The sequence below is a fragment of the Pongo abelii genome, chromosome 5 (assembly GCF_028885655.2).
Source record: "Pongo abelii isolate AG06213 chromosome 5, NHGRI_mPonAbe1-v2.0_pri, whole genome shotgun sequence".
Taxonomy (NCBI): domain Eukaryota; kingdom Metazoa; phylum Chordata; class Mammalia; order Primates; family Hominidae; genus Pongo; species Pongo abelii.
In genome coordinates this window covers 145,730,917-145,751,486 of record NC_071990.2, presented here as the reverse complement: position 1 = coordinate 145,751,486, position 20,570 = coordinate 145,730,917, and the positions used below count along the sequence as shown (strand labels likewise).

Genomic DNA, 20,570 nt, shown 5'->3' with positions numbered 1-20,570 from the left:
CACCATATCTCTAAAGCCTGATGATTTTGCTAAAGTATTGTAAATCAGGAGAGAAAGCAAGACACCCTCATGGGAATTCTTTAGAGTTTTTCATTCTTTTCCCCCTCCACTCAGTTCCATCCAGATGTGGCAGCCTCAGTAGCTAGTAGAAAAAAAATTTGGCCAGGGTCAGTGGCTCAGGCCTGTAATCTCAGCACTTTGGGAGGCCAAGGTGGGCGGATTGCTCAAGCTCACAAGTCTGAGACCAGCCTGGGCCACATGGCAAACCCTGTCTCTACAGAAAATACAAAAATTAGCCGGGCATGGTGGCACATATCTCTAGTCTCAGCTATTTGTAGGCTGAGGTGGGAGGATCACTTGAGCCTGGGAGTTTAAGGCTGCAGTAAGCCATGATTATGCCACTGCACTTCAGCCTGGGTGACAAAGGAAGACCCTGTCTCAAAAGGGGGAAAAAAAAAAAGGCCAAGCACGGTGGCTCACGCCTGTAATCCCAGCACTATGGGAGGCTGAGACAGGCGGATCACGAGGTCAGGAGATCAAGACCATCCTGTCTAACACGGTGAAACACCGTCTCTACTAAAAACACAAAAAATTAGCCGGGCATGGTGGCATGCGCCCATAGTCCCAACTACTCAGGAGGCTGAGTCAGGAGAATCGCTTGAACCTGGGAGACAGAGGCAGAGGTTGCAATGAGCCGAGATCCCGCGACTGCACTCCAGCCTGGGCAACAGAGTGAGACTCTGTCTCAAAAAAAAAAAAAAAAAAAAGGAAAACGAAAAATTTTAACAATAATTGAGAAAGTAAACTAAATGGTCAAGACAGAAATGTATTAAAATATGTGTATAATGTAATGTTTATTAACCTTGCTTGAAAAACAATTCTTTTACTTTGAATTTCTCCATTTCAATGCATGGAAGGAATGGTCCACAGTAAAACAAAAGCAATATATCCAAGAATGGTAGTTGTCTCTAGCTCTGTATACATTTTCTACTGCCATATGTCTACCGCCATAACCAATGCAGAGTTGTTTAACATGAAGTTTGACCCAAACTGGACTAGGAAGGGGCAAACTGGAGTGAAACAAACTCAAAACAAGCAAACCAACACCAAGAGCCAGAAAAGTGTTCTTCTTGAAATTTATATACCATACTTACATAAAAGAAGTTAAACCAATTGATCATTATGTACATACATTAGTGAATATTAGTATTTTACATTTACATATATGTGCATATGTAATAAAGTAAAAAGATAAATGTTAAATAATTTTTATCAGTGAAAAAATACATAAAACGTGACTGATACTTCAATTTGAGTGCTTGTTCGATATTCAGTGCTTACAAATGTTTGGAAAAATAATACCAAAATATAACCTGGTGAAAGATATTTAAAAAGTGAAAGAGATAAGAAAATAGTAAGTGTTTGGTGTGATTTTAATAAGTAGGGAAAATGAGCAGAAATAAGATCTATATTTGGGGAGGAATTGCACAGCGTAGACCGGATGAAGAATTGGAAAGGAAGAACGTGGTTTTTCCCAAGGCCAATTTCGCTCAAAATGGAACAGAACCAGGGAATTTTCAGGACAAAGTAAATGAACTGAAGTTTCCATCATGAGTTCATTCTATTAGCAGATGCCCAATTGACTTCCTCCTTGAGTCTTTATTAGGAGGCAGGCCTCAGACATCCACCCTACAGTCAGATACAACGTCAGTTCCTTACTTGGCTTCTGTCAAGAGGGTAAGAGTGCAAGGTGTCATATAATGACATTGCACAACTTTGTAGGAATCTATCTTTACTGAAGAATCATCGGACGGTATCAACTAACCATCTTTCCAAGCACGGGCTGGTTTGCAATTCTTGAACCTGGCGTTTCTTCTCTAAAGACTGAGTTCCGGAAACAGTTGGGGCAACTCCCTGCAGGGTAGAGCTCCCGGCTTTGGTGCCTCCTTCCCAGCGCGCTCCATGGTCTGGGATGGGCGGTGGCGGCCTGGGCCGGCCTGCTACTTGAGGCAGGGACAGCAGAAGCAGCAGAGGGTCCGGCAGGGGTTCTTCTTCTTGTACTGCACGGCCTTCCGCACCTGCGCCTTGGCCTGGCCGGTGTAGTCCACCGTCTTTTGTACGTTGAGCTCGATGACGTTCAGGGTGTCGGCCTGCTTCTCCACCAGCACCGCCATCTGCAAGAAGAGCTCGTGTACGTCGCGGATGCGGCTCTCCAGGCGCAGCAGCTCGCGGTGGCGGCTCTCGATCTCGTTGAGGGCGGCCCGCGCGCCCTTCACGTCGGCCAGCAAGTTCTCGGAAAACACGTCCCACTTACCCTGCTCGAACATGTCCTCGATCTGGTCGCCCGAGACTTCCTTGCCCATGATCTCCAGCTGGCGCTGGATGCGGATCTTGCAGTTGTCGCGCTGCTTCATCTCGGCCTGGTTGTAGTCGTGCATGGCGCGCTGGAAGGTGAGGGTGAGCGCGTTGTACTGCGCCCGCGAGATGCGCGCCACCGCCGAGTGCGGGCCGTGCTGGGCCTCGGCCGCCTCGCTCAGCTCCTTCATGGCGCGCAGCTTGCAGTGGATGACCTCGCCCCGGGCCTTGATGGCCTTGGCGATGGAGTTGGTGTCGCGCTTGATGCTGCTGAGGCGCCGCATGGACGTGAGGAAGCGGGCGTTCTGCTTTCCCAGCCGCTTCACGTCGGCCACCAGCAGCTGGTTTTCATCCTGAATGTCCTGGATGTCTCGGTACAGGGACTCCAGGATGTGGTCCGTCTCGAACACGATGTCCTCGTGGGGCGAGTCAAACTCATCGTCCCCGTCTGGGAACTGCTGGTCATATTGCTTGGACAAGTCCAGAAGTTCTGCTAGCCGGTCTTTCATTCTGCCTGCAAGTAGAGATAATGAAATTAAATTTCTCTATTGAGAGTCAAATATTTGCCTTCAAGGGATTGAAACTTAAACATTTTACTCAGCAGTCCCAATTTTGTATTCCTCGGTGTGGGCAGTTAAGTGCACTAAAGGTGCTAAATGTTCTGACATTTTGCTTACAAGGAAAGAAATAAGATGACTGAACAACATGAAACAGTTGTGTTTTAAGGCCTGTGGGCACCTGCAGTTCAATATCATAGCCGTCCAGAACTCAAGCAGCAATTTAAAATTTTATTTATTTATTTATATATATATATTTTTATTATACTTTAAGTTCTAGGGTACATGTGCACAACGTGCAGGTTTGTTACATATGTATACATGTGCCATGTTGGTGTGCTGCACCCATTAACTTGTCATCTACATTAGGTATATCTCCTAATGCTATCCCTCCCCCCTCCCCCCACCCCACAACAGGCCCTGGTGTGTGAAAATTTTAGATTGCATCGGGAAACCATCTGTTTTCATTGCTTTATGTTTTCCAATCGTCGCAAATTAAAACAGACACAGAAAAAAAAAAAAGAAAAAAGAAGAAGAAAGACTTGCAAACTTAAGTATTTTTAATTGAGGACAATCTACAAGGCTTTGGGGCCAACATCTAAATGTTGCCTATTTTGTGTCTATTTCAGCACTGGGAAGCATCCCCTCCTGTACATACTAACAACTCTTAAAACAGTTACCATGCAAATCATGATTTAAATTTTTTTCTCTTGAAGATGTTGTAAAAGTAAAACATGCTTGAAGTAAAATGACAACAAAATACAGAAATCTAAGTGTAAAATTTAGAAGCTGAAGTTTCCTTACTCTTCTCAGTATCATTCCCTAATGATAAGCATCGTAAATAACACTGCTTTGTAAATGCTTTTATATGGAAAATTCCAATCATACGTGGCCTAGTAGCAATAATATAACACACTCCCATTCATTCATCATGTAGCAGCAATGTTTGCCCACTTTTAATAGCTTTTTGAAACAAGTCAGCAGCTCAAGCAGAATGTTCATGTTTTTACAAGGATGGTTCTGGTAATCCCTCTGCTTAGTAAGGCAAAGTATTAGTCTCTATGTCCATATTGCTTTTCAATGAAGTGAAAAACTTTCATTTTTAGTCGCATGTATATATGCTAATATAGGGAACATCTTGCCTTTATACACAAGACTTCATGATGAGAAAGATTCTGTTTCTACTACACAATTTGCAGCAAAGAGGGGAAAAGTAGTAACACTTAATGGTTACACAATCTATCAGGGTTCTTGGTCTCAAATTAAAAGCTTCTTTCAAGTTGAAGTAATTAATTTTATATCACCACTAATGGAATGCTGACAAGTTGGATTTGGTGGTAAATGGAAAATGGTGAAATACTAACCATGGCCTTTCATCTACCACGATCATTATTTACATAAATTAAGCAGAAGTTTTATTCTATGATGGTGATTTTTAATATAACAACGTAAGCTGCTTAAAGTGCCATTTCTGATACCTGGTGGCTATAATCAATACCAGACCTTCTCAATGATGGGGAAGGTGATTCTCCTAGCAGTATGGTTGACAGGCAGAAAAAAGATCCACCCTGGACCAAAACTATGCCTTCACCTGGTCTGAATTTCTTGATATTCAACTGTTTCCTCCCTTTGAACAAAACTGAAAGACAAACCACCAACTAGGGAGAAATTATAATATATGACAGACAAGAGGTTAAGATACTTAATATATATATTTCTAAGCTACCAAAAAATCAACTTACCCAAAGACAGTGAAGCAATTCAGAGAAGACGTAAATAACAGAGAACATAAACGTATGTTATATATGCCTGATATTTTCTAGGCATCTTTCATGTGATACCCTCTTTAGTCTTCATACAGATTCTATGAGTAGGTACTGCCATTATCAGAGTTGGTGTGAGCATAGGGAGATCAAGGAATTTACTCAAGGTCACCAGTAAGTGAACACTCAGGCGTTAGAATAGCACCACTTAACCACTGCACGAAATAATCTTTAGCAAAAGTATAAAAATATAGTCACAAAAGACTTCTGTATTAAACAAGGAAATGCAGATTAAACTGCTGAGAATTTTCTTGCCCATAAAGTTAGCCGGAATTTTTTAAAAACAATCATTTTTCAAATGGGTAAGGATTCTGGGAACTCTCAAAACATACTGGTAATTCCATCTATGCCAGTCAGAATGGTGACTATTAAAATGTCAAGAAACAACAGATGCTGGTGGAGGCTGTGGAGAAATAGGAATGCTTTTACACTGTTGGTGGGAATGTAAATTAGTTCAACCATTGTGGAAGACGGTGTGGCAATTCCTCAAAGATTTAGAACTGGAAACACCATTTGAGCCAGCAATCCCATTACTGGGTATATACCCAAAGGAATATAAATCATTCTATTATAAAGACACATGCATGTGAATGTTCACTGCAGCCCTATTCACAATAGCAAAGACACGGAACCAACCCAAATGCCCATCAATGTTAGACTGTACTACACAGCCATAAAGAGGAATGAGATCATGTTCTTTGCAGGGACATGGATGAAGCTGGAAGCCATTATCCTCAGCAAACTAATGCAGGAACAGAAAACCAAACACTGCATGTTCTCACTTATAAGTGGGAGCTGAACAATGAGAACACCTGGACACAGGGAGGGGAATAATGCACAGTGGGGCCTGTCGGGGAAGGGCGGGGGAGGGGAGAGCATTAGGGAAAAGAGCTGATGCATGCTAGGCTTAATACCTAGGTGACGGGATGATCTGTGCAGCAAACCACCATGGCACATGTTTACCTATGTAACAAACCTGCGCATCTTGCACGTGTACCCCGGAACTTAAAAACATAAAATAAAATAAAATAATAAAATCAGTATTATTGTTCAGGGTCCTGAGACCTCTCTCAGCTTCTGCTGAACTAAGCAATTACATTAAATTTTTTTTCTAGATTAAAAAAAAGTCTAATTTAAAACTCCTGTGGTGTCTTTGTTTTTGCAACTTAATGATTTTGCAAATAAAGTCTATTCATTATTTTAAAAAATTGGTAATTGATAGAATCTTTCTGGAAGACACTTTAGTAATATGTATCAAAAGCTTTTCAAGTGTGCATTTGTTTTGACATTCGTACATTTATTCTAAAGATATAATGCAAAAGTGTATGAAACTCATTGCTCTAAATATTTTCATCACCACCTTGTTTTTACAGAAATTCAGAAATAAGTTAAATGCACAATAATGAGGTCCTGGCTTCTACATAAGTCACAGAGTTTAGAAGGCTATCTAATGGCATGAAAAGCATATATACTCTGTTGGGCATAAAAAGTAGTTATGGAGAAAGAGAATGTGCAGCATTCTGAAACAGAAACTTGAATAATACACATCAAAATGTTAATTATAGTTTTCTTTGAGTTGTGGTATTATACATGGTTTAAATTGCTTCCTTTTGCTTTTCTGTATTTTCCAAAATTTTTATAATGTCCACACACATTTCATAATTTAAAAACCCCCACAAAACAATAAATACTATTCGTTTAAAGGACTAACTCCTTAGCAACTTTTAAAAGTCTGTGCATTGCAATCAAGTTAACATTTTATGTTACCTGGGGAAAGCACATTAGCTAGTTTGCGTAGAGTTGAGCTGTACCCGTCTGCTTCAGTTAGTACCCAATATAGTCTACCATGCAACAAGTGGATGAGATGGAATGGATGCATTTTGATGAACAAGGCAAGAATAGGTGAGAGATGCCTTCCTTCCTTACATGTTGGCCAAGCCTTACAAGGCACTTCAATGGCAGGAAATGGGTAGGTAAGGGACTGTGCCATGCCCTGGGACACTAGGAATCATTTGTATGTATCCTGCTCATCCTAGACAGGTCCTGTGCTCTGTATTGCTCTCCTACGGCCATTAAAAAGCTATTGGGCGAAATCATCTCATCACAATATGAAGAGTCAAGTACAATTCAACCATATAGAAAATGGTTTTGGAAGATGTCCAGAGACAGTCATTCCTTCTCAAGATTGAACAACCCTAAAGTCATAGATAACAAATTATAAATCAGGTAAGGGCCCAAGCTCATGTGAAGGTGCAAGTCCATAATGTGCTAATAAGAGAAAAAGAAAGGGTACAGGAGATGTAAAGATTCTCTATTGAGATGTGGTAAAGAAGGAGGGAAGGGGGCCTTCACCTTGCCTTCCTGCCCACGTTTCTTGGCTCAGCCAGCCTCAGATGAGTTGTCTCCACTGACATAGAAGGTCTCCTAGTCACCAGGGAGCAAACATTAGGAAAACTGCAATAGAAAGTCAATGAAGAGACTGCTATTCCTAAGAATGTCTCCAAAAAGGTTAAAAGTGTATACACTACTTAGTTATACAACAATATAGAAGTGGGCACAAATAGAGCATCAAAATAACCTATATATCCCATAGCTTGATTCTGTACTATGAGTTCCTAGAAAGAGAACTATGGTAAATGAGAAAGAAAAATCAGACAATTCCACTGACCTTCCTGTCTTATTATAATAAAAGATAATGTAATAAACTTTGGTAAATTGCATTCATCAAGTTGCTAAAAATAAGTCCTGCTTCAATTTGCATGGAGGTGAAGAATTCAAAAGAAAATTGACAATCAACTACCAAAAATCTGCTTCTGCTTTCTAATTTTCTTTTCAGGCATGCATATAATCTGTACTGAAAACTAGATCCAATAAGGAAGGAAGGGGTTATTGCTTAAGCCTTTTTTCATTGAGCAATAAAGTTTTGTGTAAGAGAAAACAAAGGAACAAAGAGATGATGGTAGCTCAGTGGTCCTCGGTCTGCAGGAGATGACAGAATCATTCGGAGAGCTTCAAAGATAACAGATGCCTGGGCACCTAGAGTTTCTGATTCGGTAGGCCTAGGATGATCTCCAGGTGATTATAATGCATACTCAAATTTGTGACCCATTCCATAGATACCTACCATGTCAGCTTTTTTTTTTTTTTTTTTTTTTTTGGAGGTGGTCTTGCTCTGTTGCCCAGGCTGGAGTGCAGTGGTACTATCTCGGCTCACTGCAACCTCTGCCTCCCAGGTTCAAGTGATTCTTCTGCCTCAGCCTCCCATGTAGCTTGAATTACAGGCATGCACCACCATGCCCAGCTAAGTTTTGTATTTTTAGTAGAGATGGGGTTTCACCATGTTAGCCAAGCTGGTCTCAAACTCTTGATCTCAGGTGATCCACCTGCCTCAGCCTCCCGAAGTTCTGGGATTACAGGCATGAGCCACTGCACCTGGCCCATGTCAGCTTTTTATTCATAATTATCGTGCAATTCTGGAAAACTTATAATAATTCCTAGCTTGGGGGCAGTCGAGACTGCAAAAAACTGATAGAGAAGGAAAAGGGGTAGCTATTGGCCTCTCTCCCCCAGTGGAAGGATGGTGGCTTTCATAAGCACTGCCTTCTGGCTCCCTGGTATGGAGGCTAAATAAGAAAGTCAGCTGAAAACTCACTTCCATAACAACAATCTCTGAAGCTCAAAAGGAAAAGGAATCAAGAACGTTTGAAATAGTTTATTCTGATCCCTTCATTTATGATGGAAAATTATAATTGCTGCAGGCATGGGAGTATGAATAAAATTGAAGACTGAGCTTACTATGATGAAGCACCCTCAGGTACATGAATAAATACTCTGATAGCATTCACAGGGAACAAGGAAGGATGGTGATATTCTATTAGCCATTGAGACCTAGATCCTGCTTTGAAGAGCCTACTATATTTGGCACATAGAATGTTAAAATTTTCTGTCGTATCAGGAAGGAACAATTCAGAAAGCAGGTTTCTACCTACCTCAGAAGACCAAAGAGTGGAGGTGACAACCACATTGTATTAGTCCATTTTCACACTGCTGATAAAGACATACCCAGGACTGGGAAGAAAAGAGGTTTAATTGGACTTATAGTTCCACATGGCTGGGGGGGACCCAGCGTCGTGGTGGGAGGTGAAAGACACTTCTTACATTGTGGTGGCAAGAGAAAATGAGGAAGGAGCAAAAGCAGAAACCCCTGGTAAACCCATCAGATCTCATGAGACTTATTCACTATCACGAGACTAGCACAGGGAAGACCACCCCCCAGGATTCAATTACCTTCCCCTAGGTCCCTCCCACAACACATGGGAATTCTGGGAGATACAATTCAAGTTGAGATGTGGTGGGGACACAGCCAAACCATATCACACATAAATAACCAAGACACTGGATGCTACAAAGAACAATTGTGAAAGTCATTGTTCCCAACATGCCTCTAAGGGAATCATTTTTAAATGATGTATATAGCATCTCTCTGATCATAAAGGAGAAGTTTTATTAGGCAGCCCCAAAAGACTAACATATGCATTAAGCAAATTTTGCCAAAACCAGGAAACAAAACCTTTTCCTGTTTCACAGCAAGATGTTAAAGTATTTTTACAAGTAGTGAGAAATTTTCAGACATGGGAATATGCAATACAGAGCAGCTCAAGGAACACAGCAAACCTTGTGAAGCTTATTATGGAGATCAGCTTGTAGATACACACACACACACAGAGAAAGAGAAAGAAAGAGAGAGTCTTTGCAAATGGAATTCGGCTATTTCAGAAGCAAAACCGACCCTGTCCCCAAGATATACACTCCATACAGGACTTACGCACAGTACCCAAGTTCTGATTTTCAGATTCTATGACATACCTCCTATGTCCTAATTTTATACCAATTGTAAACGTATGATTAAAGTGATTATTACAAATCAGAAGGTCCTCTGTTGGTCTATAGGGTGCCTTAATGAGGCTTTGTGTTGGGCTTATATAGTATCTTTGTGAAAGGGCCCTTTCTGAAAGGTGGATACAGCCCTGCCCAAGGGCATGCAGCCTGGTGAGCTGAGCATGATTGGACTGCCAGTCTCTCTCATCTGTGGTGAGATCACAACCTGCACAGCCCATGGGGTCACGCTGTGTACACCTTTCTCAATCACCTCATCCAGTCCCTCCTGCCCACACATCCCCGCCACCAGAGGCACCTAGGAATTCCACAGGTAGAGTGTAATTGTAATTTAGCAGTTCCTTTCTAGCATACCCCATAGTAACACAGCCCTTAAAGAACAACAAATGGACTTTCCCCAACAGGTTCATAAACAATAATTTCACTCAACTGGTAAAACCAGTGCACTGTTTCTTGATTTTTAAAATGACACATCTAAGAGGGTGATATGGTTTGGCTCTATGTCCCCACCCAAATCTGATCTTGAATGGTACTCCCATAATTCCCATGCATTGTGCGAGGGATCCGGTGGGAGATAGTTGAATCATGGGGGTGGTTTCCCCCATACTGTTCTGGTGGTAGTGAATAAGTGTCATGAGATCTGATGGTTTTATTAGAGGTTTCTGCTTTTGCATCCTCTTCATTCTCTCTTTGTCTGCCGCCATCCACTAAGATGTGACTTGCCCCTCCTTGCATTCACCATGCCTCACCATTGCCTCGTCATGACTGTGAGGTCTCCCCAGCCACGTGGAACTGTAAGTCCATTAAACCTCTTTCTTTTGTAAATTGCCCAGTCTCAGGTATGTCTTTATCAGCAGCATGAAAACAGACTACTACAGAGGGAAACACTATTCTTTGAACATCTAAACATTACAGGTTAAAACTAAAAAGTTCCTAATAAATAGTTCTAATTTTCTTGCTGCTCCAAAGTTAATTAAAAAAAAAAAAGCTTGTATCGTATCTTAAAGTGCATTGGGCAAGAACGCATTTAATATTGTCTTAGGGCTCATTCAAAGCAAAATTTGAAAGGCTGAAGAGTATTAATTGAAATGGTTTATAACGATAAAAGTCTGAGGCTAGAAGAAATAATTTTAAAATGTCTCTTGTTTTCTCTTTGCTCTAAAGCGAAAGCAGGTAGGAGTTATTCAAAGCATTTCTGGAGAAGACAGTCTCTACTTTTCAATCGCTTTACTCATTTGATGCCCTCTGACATAATTCATTTTTCAGTTTCCTCAATCAGAATTTCTGCCAGTGTGTGAAGAGAAAAAGGCAGTTTGATATGCACAGTTGATAAACAGCCAGTGGGTAGTTGGGATTTCACTTTTAGCAATATGCTTTCGGATGCTTTATGTAGAAATGCACGAGAAATCAAAGCAGCTATTCCTGTGTAGGTTTCATACATTCTGCTCTACAGTGAACATTTATTAAGCATTTGTAAAATGCCAAATGCGGTACTCAGCAATGGGCAGGTATTAACCCATTTATTCCTTATGAGGTATTATCATCATCCCCAGTCTACAGGTTTGAGGCCTAATGAGTTTAAGCAGTTTGCCTAAAGTCACACAGTTATGGAGTTGAGATATAAATCCCAAAAGTGTGACTACTTGAGAGTCCATCTGTAATCCACAAAGCTACACTAGCTTCTTTTTCCTAAACTCCCCACAAGGTTTCTTTTAAAATCGTTAGTCTAATAGGAAATGTATTCCCAAATTGAGCTTTTCTATTAGGAACAATTATTAGCATCTAATTCTTAGAACTGGATTAACACATGGAAGTACTGTCACCATTAGAATCACTACTTTCTTTCCCACACAAATTTCTTCATATCAGAGTTTCCCCAACATTGCAACACTTCAGTTGCTACAGCCCTAAAAACAGGGAGTAAGTCATCACAACTTTCAAAAAATCCATAAAATTATTAACTCTCTGAAATAACAGAACACAGATACTTGGAGACGTAAATTTTACAGTCAGGTGCATAGAAGCCAGAACAGGAAAGGACAGTAGATGAGCTTTCTTTCTTCTTTTTTTTGAGACAGAGTCTCCCTCTGTCATCCAGGCTGGAATGCAGTGGTGCAATCTTGGCTCACTGCAACCTTCGCCTCCCGGGTTCAAGCAATTCTCCTGCCTCAGCCTCCTGAGTAGCTAGGATTACAGGTGTGCACCACCACACCCGGCTAATTTTTTTGTGGGTTTTTAGTAGACATGGGGTTTCACTCTATTGGCCAGGTTGGTCTCAAACTCCTGACCTTGTGATCCGCCTGCCTCAGTCTCCCAAAGTGCTGGGATTACAGGTGTGAGCCACCGCGCCCAGCCAGTAGATGAGCTTTCTAAGGGAGAAAGTAAAGACAGGAGCACTCAAGGGTCAAGGCTCAAGGCTCAAGTCATCTGTGCAAATTTTTCCACTTGTATCTCTATTAGTATTTACAAACTAAAACAGTTGTAAATCTTACATCTGATTTCCCTTTGGCCCTAGAATGTGAAGCAAAACTTTTCCTGGAAAATACAGTGAAGATCTATGTTTAAAAAATGATGGGGAATAGATTTTGAGTCCAGTTGGAAAACATATATGCCTTTAAGTAATTCCTTTATATTTTGTAACTATTCCATGAAGTATCTTTTAAAGGGAGAAATCCATGGAGTTTCCAGAATCATCAATGACCTTTTCTTTTCCAACTCATAACACCAGCTAAGGAAAAGCTCACAGAATTTTTACATTCCTTTATCTGTTCCTCTTTCTCATAAACAGTGTCCTTTGGGCCACTTATTCTAGTCTCATTGCCTGGTTACTCCTGTTAAATTCTCCCAGAAAAAATATTCTTATATATGGCTGATATCTTTTACACAAGGTACAGAAATATCTGAGTTATCCAACATCATCAATGCATGAGGGTTTTCCATGTAAGTAACCTTTACAGTAACTGAAGTTTCTCCCTTCAAATGTCAAAGGCATCTACTTATCTTTGTTGGAAATCCTCTTCTAAAATGCATGGACACACTTCCTTGCTTTTTAAAAAGGAGGGCATTAGAGACAATTTATTAATGACTCAAATGGCCATTATTAACATCTTTGAACCATGTGGTGATATAGTTTTATTTGATTTAAAATGTTTCTCTTTCCTGGGAGTTAAAATAGCAAACCCTTCCTCAGTTATCTCCACTCACCACTGACAGTCTTCTCACTCCCTTTACAGATTGTGGCAAGCAAAGACATTCGAGAAGCAAACATTCAATAATAGTAACTTTCTGCATGTGTCTGCAGCCCTCTAGAATCAAGCCCACTCCATAAAGCAAGGAAGGAAAAACAAATCTCAGTGACAGACTGTGTGCACCCAAAACCAGTCATTGTGCTGGAGAACTGATATAAAATCCACCACAATCCTCACAATAACCTTGGCAGGAGGGTAGCATCATTTTCAATTTACTAATAACTGGGTCTCGGAAAAGTTAAGTTCACCCAGTGAGTAAGAGAGAAGTCTGGGATTTAAACACATCTGTCCAGGTCCTGAGTTCATGCCCTTTCCACTTAATCATGCATTGAAGCTGTTGGGGGAGTTAGGGTGGGAGGCGCTAGTGTGGGGAGGTGCTAGGTCGGGAGGTGCTAGTGTTGTTAAGGAGCAATATTCTCTGCTCTGTTTCTTCCCTTCTCTGGCATCTCTCTCCACCTCCTCCTGCAAAGGGGCATGGAGTTGCTTATCTAATTAGTGAATCTAAAAGAAGAACCTGTCTGCAGTAGCCCAGCCACTTCTTTCTTTTTCCTAAAAGTGGGTTTACCAGAGAACCTGTGTTGTCTCTGCACTACCCCTGGGTGGGGTGGGTGAAATCAGCTCTGGCCAGGGAGGGTAAATCCAGCTAATGCTGGCTTCAAGATCAGAATGCACAGTCCTGCAGGTGTAAGCCACATTTTCCAACCTTGTCTTTATCAGTCACTAATGAGACCCTTTGGCCTCTGACTGCTTTTCCTTTCTTATTTCTCCATGGGTGTGGAAGTCAGGCGGGTAAGGAGCAGCTACTTACTGTGTTCCTTCCTTAATCAACCCAACCACCATGTTAAGTAAAATCAAAGGAGGTGAGAGCAGAAAAAGACTGTAATGATTAGCTTGCACAATGCCTTCACTGTAAAGATGAGGAAAGAGAGGCTCATTGTATTAACATACAAATAATGATTAAAAGAGTGTTATTAAGGCCGGGTGCGGTGGCTCATGCCTGTAATCCCAGCACTTTGGGAGGCCGAGGTGAGTGGATCACCTAAGTTCAGGAGTTCAAGAGCACCCTGGCCAACATGGTGAAACCCCATCTGTACTAAAAATACAAAAATTAGCTGGGCATGGTGGCGTATGCCTGTAGTCCCAGCTACTCGGGAGGATGAGGCAAAAGAAAAAAAAATGTTATTAGCAAAGTGGAAAAAACTCTTATGTAATTGCCATTTCCATTTATAGCAATAAAATTCTAACATGTATAAAGCATTTTCATGAGAGTAGCATATATTGAGACTTCAACAAATGATAACTACTAATTTTACTATATTATCATTATTATTATTGTTTGACACAGGGTCTTGCTCTGTTGCCCAGGCTGGAGTACAGTGGCACAATCATGGCTCACTGCAGCCTCTGTCTCCTATGTTTACCAATGCCTAAGCCTCCTGAGTAGCTGAAACTACAGGCGTGTGTCACCATGCTCAGCTAATGTTTGGCATTGTTAGTAGAGACAGGGTTTCATTACATTGGCCAGGTTGGTCTCGAACTCTTGGCCTCAAGTGATCCACCCGCCTCAGCCTCCCGAGTAGCTGGGACTACGGGCTAATTTTTATATTTTTTGTAGAGATGGGGTTTTGCCTGTTGCCCAGGCTGGTCTCAAACTCCTAAGCGCAAGTGATCCCCTCCGCCTCAACCTCCCAAAGTGCTGTAATTACAGATGTGTGCCACTGTGCCTGGCCTAATGTTAGTATTGTAGTACCAGATAGTATCAGAACCATGAATACATCAACCAATTAGATTATTTCCATGACGTGGTGAGCATCTGTTCTCATCCCACATTCTTGATCTCACCTCCTAGGTGGCCCCATTCTTTCCCCTTGAATTTGTACATACTCTTTGTGAAAGGGTGCAAAAAAAATTTTTCTAGCCAGGCACAGGGGCTCACACCTGTAATCCTGGCTTGGGAGGCCAAGGCGGGTGGATTGCTTGTGCTCAGGAGTTCAAGACCAGCCTGGGTAACAGGGCAAAATCCAGCTCTACAAAAACACAAAAATTAGTCGGGTGTGGTGGTGCACACCTGCAGTCCCAGCTACTCGGGAGGCTAAGGCTGGAAGATCGCTTGAAACTGGGACACAGGTTGCAGTAAGCTGAGATCATACCACTGCACTCCAGCCTGGATGACAGCGTGACCCTGTCTCAAAATAAAAATAAAATAAAAATAAAAATAAAATAAAAATAAAAATGTTCTTACTACACATTCTTTGCAGCTTCTCTGATCAAGAGGTACAGACTATTTCTCAACTCCTTGAGTTTGAGGGTGGCTATGAGACTGAGATTTGCTTTGACCATTGAGACATTAGCAAATATGATGCAAGCAGAAGTTTGAAAAGCATTTGTGCAAAAGGGCTTGCTATTGGGTAGCTTAATTCCACTATATGACAAAGCCTGGGCTAGCCTGCAGGAAGATGATGCCCAGCTGAGCAGTACTCGAGGCTGAGCACAACCACCAGCTACCCCACCAAAAGACTGAAAATGAAGAAGCCGAGGAGAGCCCAACAGAAGACTGCTCAGCCAATCAACAGGATAGTGAGAAATAATAAATCGTTGTGTTTGAAACCACCAAAATGGGTAGCAGCTTCTTATGCAGCATAAGCTAAATGACAGAAAAATTGGTACCTAGAAGTGGCATGCTGCCAGAACAGAAACCTAAAACATTCCACCTTGGCTTTGGCACCAGATAGCAGGTGAAGAGCAGTGATGTAACTGTTAAGTAAAACTGGAAAGATGGCATGCAGACTGTCAGAGGAGGGTGGCAGTGGTGAGGAAACTGCGAGAGCAGTCAGGGGGAAAAGGCAGCCCATATCATAGGCAGCCAAACACTTGGCAACACTGTTGCCTATGGCAGCTCCAAAGGCTGAAAATGTTGGTATGAATTTTGCATCTCACTGCAAAGATCTCCAGACAATGTTGAAAGTGTTTGAGTGTGTCTATAACTACATAGAAGTTCTGCACGATAGAGACAAACTAAAAATTGAATCATCTAGTTTGCAAGCATTATTTAGAGAAAATAGAGGGAAACCAGAACTCACAAGACAGGAAAATAAAAACTTTTTATCTCTCCAGTCTCTTCAACGGGAAGAAACAATTCTAAGTAAGAAATGGCCTTGGATGGCCTTAGAGTAAAGACCTTGGTAAAATTGAATAAGGTGCCTCATAGACCTTCTCAGCTAGACAAAGTGAGCTCTAAGACTCTAAGTGTGTTGTCTCAAACAACCTGATCCTCAGCCTGAAGTAGACAGAGGTCTAACATGAAAACAATTATGAACATAGGTTTTAGGGGCATGGAGCCTAATTAGAGTATTTGGAAATCCACAAAGTTTTTAAGAGAATTTTACTAAAAAGCACACACACAACTTTGGCCTAAAAATACAATGACTTTTCAAAGGAAAAGAGGCCTCTGGGTCCCCAACTTTTTATGATCAGGATCTAGGCCAATGAAGCTATTTAGGAGCAAAAATAAGCCATTTGTTGTGGGAAAAGAAGAGTTTCAGAGGGTAGAGCCAAGAGCAGTGGAGGACTATAAACCAGGAAACCACTTCTGAAAAGCAGAGCTGGGTCCTAATCAAGGAACATGGCCTAGCCCAGGATCAGGGGCACCTGGTAACATGTGCTTGGACAGAACTGCTATGGACCAGTGATTGTCATATGTATCCTGTTAATGGCTTTTTTTTTTTAAATGGGGTCCCTACTTTTGTTATCCTTTTCCTATCGCATCGTTATATGTTGGATGTGTATGGGAAAGACAGCCTGTTCATTGTCCTGGGATCAAGAGGATCAGCATAAGAAGAGCTATCTCTGAGGAGTTTGAACTGTATCTAGATCTCATGCAGATCAGGCATAAGTCTCCAGACTTCAAGGCTAATACTATAATCTGATGAGACTTCGGGGAATCCTGGGATGGGAAGGAGCATATTTTTCTTGCAAGAGAAATGTGAATAATTTTTGTCAGAGACAGACTATACTTGATTACAACAAATGCCAACAAATTCTTAGCAGCACCTCCCATCAAGAAGTGGTGTCGGTCTCTCTACCCTTTGAATTAGTTTCTCTACCCTTGGCCATGAGACTTGCTTTGACCAAGAGGATGGGAGGAAACACGGGGCAAGCAGGGGCTTCAACAGCACTAGCACTAGCACCTTGGGGCTTATCCGCTCTGGGAACACTGAAACCATTATGTGAGAAAGCTCAGGCTAGCCTCCTGGAGGATGAAGACCACATGGAGAGCTAGGCCAGCCCCCAGCTGACCCACCTCTACAGCTGCATGACTGAGTCCAGGTGAAATCCGTAGAAGAACCACAAGTGCTTACTATCTGCCAGAGACTGTTGTGGAAGGTTTACACGGATTATCTCATTTAATCCTTGCACCCATGAGAAATAGAAAATTGTTATTTGGGGGTGGCTTGTTATACTGACAAAGCTACCTGATGGACACCTCTCGTTGGGTTTCTCTATGCTCCTTAAGGTGTATTCTTCTTTAAAGAAGACTTGGAGGCTGTTGTGAATCATGGATAAATTATAATTTCTGGAAAGTAAATTCTCATGCATTTAAAACAAAAGTTTATTGCTATGATTTTAAAACACAAACATAAGCAACATGAACGAAATTGTTGTCCTTATGAAGTATGTCACCTATCCAATAATTGTGACTTAAGGTATATATTAATATCTTGATTTTAATTCAGTAGACCTTTGTGATATTCTACCCATATTGTATGCAAAAGTTAATATAAAGCATACACATTTTTTAAAAGCACATGTTTCTTAACATGTCTGAAGACAGCGCTTCTTTTTTGTTTGTTTTTTGAAGACTGTGGTCATACTTACGGTGAGGAGAAAAAAAGATGCTAAAAAAAGATTATCTCACACACACACACACAGCTTCCACACAAAGACTCTGCAAAAGCTGTTCGATAATACAGTGTGCTAAATAGGAGTCCTTGAGCAGTGGGGTCAGGAAAGTACAGAGATACTTGGCAGTTTTAACCTTGGCTGAGTTTCAGTCTGATAAGACGTTTTGAGAACTTGAAGAGCCAGTTTTTAAATGGAAGTGGATAGTCTGAAGTGTATCACAAGTCTATCATTCAGCTCACCAAAATAAACAGTATGTAGGCACATTGCAACTTCCCAAACAACACAACTCCACTGCCACATCCCAAAGTTTCCTTCATCATCAAAGACTGGACCAGAGAAGTTTCCTGCTGCCGTGTTAAAAAGGGCAAAAATTAGCGGGATGTGAACTAGGTTTCTAAGGAATTTCAGAAGTTTATTATGGCCTTACTAACCCCCTTCAAAATGTTAATGGCAATCAGGACACTTCTTTTCAGAGCTGTAGGATCAGTTTAGAACTCCACCTCTACTCAGGGACGTATAGGAGAGGGGCTAAGTGTTCAAGCCTGGGGAATTATGTGGAGACATATCCAGATCTCAACTCTGCCGCTACTGGGTCTTGCCTGGGTTTCCTCACTGGCTTCAGCGTTCACAGCAATTAGGGCAATTCTGAACAGATGAGTGCAATTCTTAATCGAAGAGTGCTTTTCAAGCCTCTGCTATGTTCTGTATTGTTGTAGGCCATCTTCTCTATACCTGGTCTTCTCCATGTATAAATAATTACCTCATAGGATAGTAGAGGGGATTAAATGAGGTAAGCCATGTAAAGCTCTTAGACTAGCACCCAGCAGAGAGTGAGCACTCTGTATATGTTACCTATGGTCACGTATTCATGTGATTTAAATTCCCTCAAATAACTAATGTAGATTCAGTAACTATTTGTATAAATGATGCCATTTGTTAATTACACTACTAACAGTTCATTTTCTGTCTTATCTATGATCATAAGTGAACACTAATACCTGTGCATTACTCAATTATTTGAGGTTTTAAATACCTTTCTTCCAACTATTTTATTGTAAAATATCTCTTTCTGATTATGAAAGCAACCCATGCTCTTTGTAAAATATAATAATAATAATACAGATTGAGCATTCCTAATCTGAAAATCTGAAATCTGAAATGCTCCAAAATCTAAAACTTTTTGAGCACTGGCCACAAGGGGACTATTCCACACTTGACCTCATGTGACAAGTCGCAGTCAAAACACAAGTACATAACACACAGTTTACTCAGCGCCCCCAAGGCAAAAAAGACCCTCCCATCCCCCTTCAGCTGCAATATATCTTTTCTGCACATGCCCAGATTCCCCTTCCCAAGCACACACACACACACAAAAGGTAATAGAATGGCACGTGTGCAGCAGGCTGGATGCACCAACAGCAGATTCTCCACCATGCCCCACATAACACCAAGAACTTCATGTATTAATCACTATGACTCTTTGCTTATACTCTGCTCTGACATTTTTGAAAATTTCAAAAAGGCCTGCAGATACTTCTATGACTAACAGTGACAAGAAAAAGGGGAAGCGTTTATGTTTATCTGTAGCAAAGAAAATCAAGCTATTGGAGAAACCAGACAGAAAAATATGGTGTTGGAATGACCACCTTATACGACCTGAAGAAACAAAGATAAATTGTTGAAGTTCCATGCTGAAAATGATGAACAGAAGTTAAGTTAAAATAGTAAACACTCCATGCATGGTGGCTCACACCTGTAATCTCAGTGTGTTGGGAGGCCAAGGCGGGAGGATCACTTGAGCCCAGGAGTTCAATACTAGCAACATAGTGAGACTATGGCTCTACAAAAAACAAACAAAAGCCAGGTGTGGTGGTGTGTGCCTGTAGTCCTAGCTACTCAAGAGGATGAGGTCAGAGTATCACTTGAGCCCAGGAGTTTGAGGCTGCAGTGAGCTATGATTGTGCCACTGCACTCCAGCCTGGGTGACAGAGCAAGACCTCATCGGTAGGAAGGAAGGAAAGAAGGAAGGAAGGAAGGAAGGAAGGAAGGAAGGAAGGGAGGGAGGGAGGGAAAAGAAAAGGAGAGAAAAAAGGAAGGGGGGGAGGGAGGAAACCACTGTATAAAGCTAGAAATGAAGATCTTGATCATGTATTGAAAGGGTGGATCCATCAGCCTCACACTGAACACATGCCACTTAATGGTATACTGATCATAAACATGCAAGATCTATCACAGTGAAATGAAAACTGAAGGAAACTGTAAATAATCAAAAGGCTGGTTGCGGAAATTTTAGAAAAGACAGCATCAAATTTTCAAAGATGTGTGGTGATGAAGCATCTGCTTATCACAAAGCAGCAGAGAAATTAATTGATGAGTTTGCCAAGGTCATTGCTGATGAAAATTTGACTCCAGAACAAGTTTGCAATGCTGATAAAACATCACCATTTTGGTGTTATTGCCCCGGAAAGACACTGACTAGAGCTGAGACAGCCTCTACAGGAATTAAGGATGCCAAGGACAGAACAACTGTGCAGGGATGTGCTAATGCAGCAGGCATGCATAAGTGTAATCTGGCTATGATAGGCAAAAGCTTGTGTCTCTGCTGTTTCCAAGGAGTGAATTTCTTACCAATCCATTATGCTAATAAAAAGGCTTAGATCACCAGGGGTGTCTTTTCTGATTAGTTTCATAAGCACTTGGTACCAGGAGCTTGTGTTCACTGCAGGGACGTTGGACTGGATAACAGCTGCAAGAATCTGTTATTCCTTCACATCTGTCCTGCTCATCCT

General features: G+C 41.4%; 1 protein-coding gene across 2 annotated transcripts in view; it reads right to left on the bottom strand.

Moving 5' to 3' along the window:
- Positions 1–1,122: 1,122 nt before the first annotated feature.
- The window catches only part of STX11 (syntaxin 11), a 37,967-nt gene continuing 18,519 nt past the window's right edge, over positions 1,123–20,570 (bottom strand). For both annotated transcript variants that reach the window (XM_002817452.6, XM_054558268.2), the window contains exon 2: positions 1,123–2,869. In XM_002817452.6, the coding sequence (XP_002817498.1) occupies positions 2,001–2,864 (864 nt within the window). In that variant the 5' untranslated portion in view covers positions 2,865–2,869 and the 3' untranslated portion in view covers positions 1,123–2,000. The remainder of the gene's footprint in view (positions 2,870–20,570) is intronic.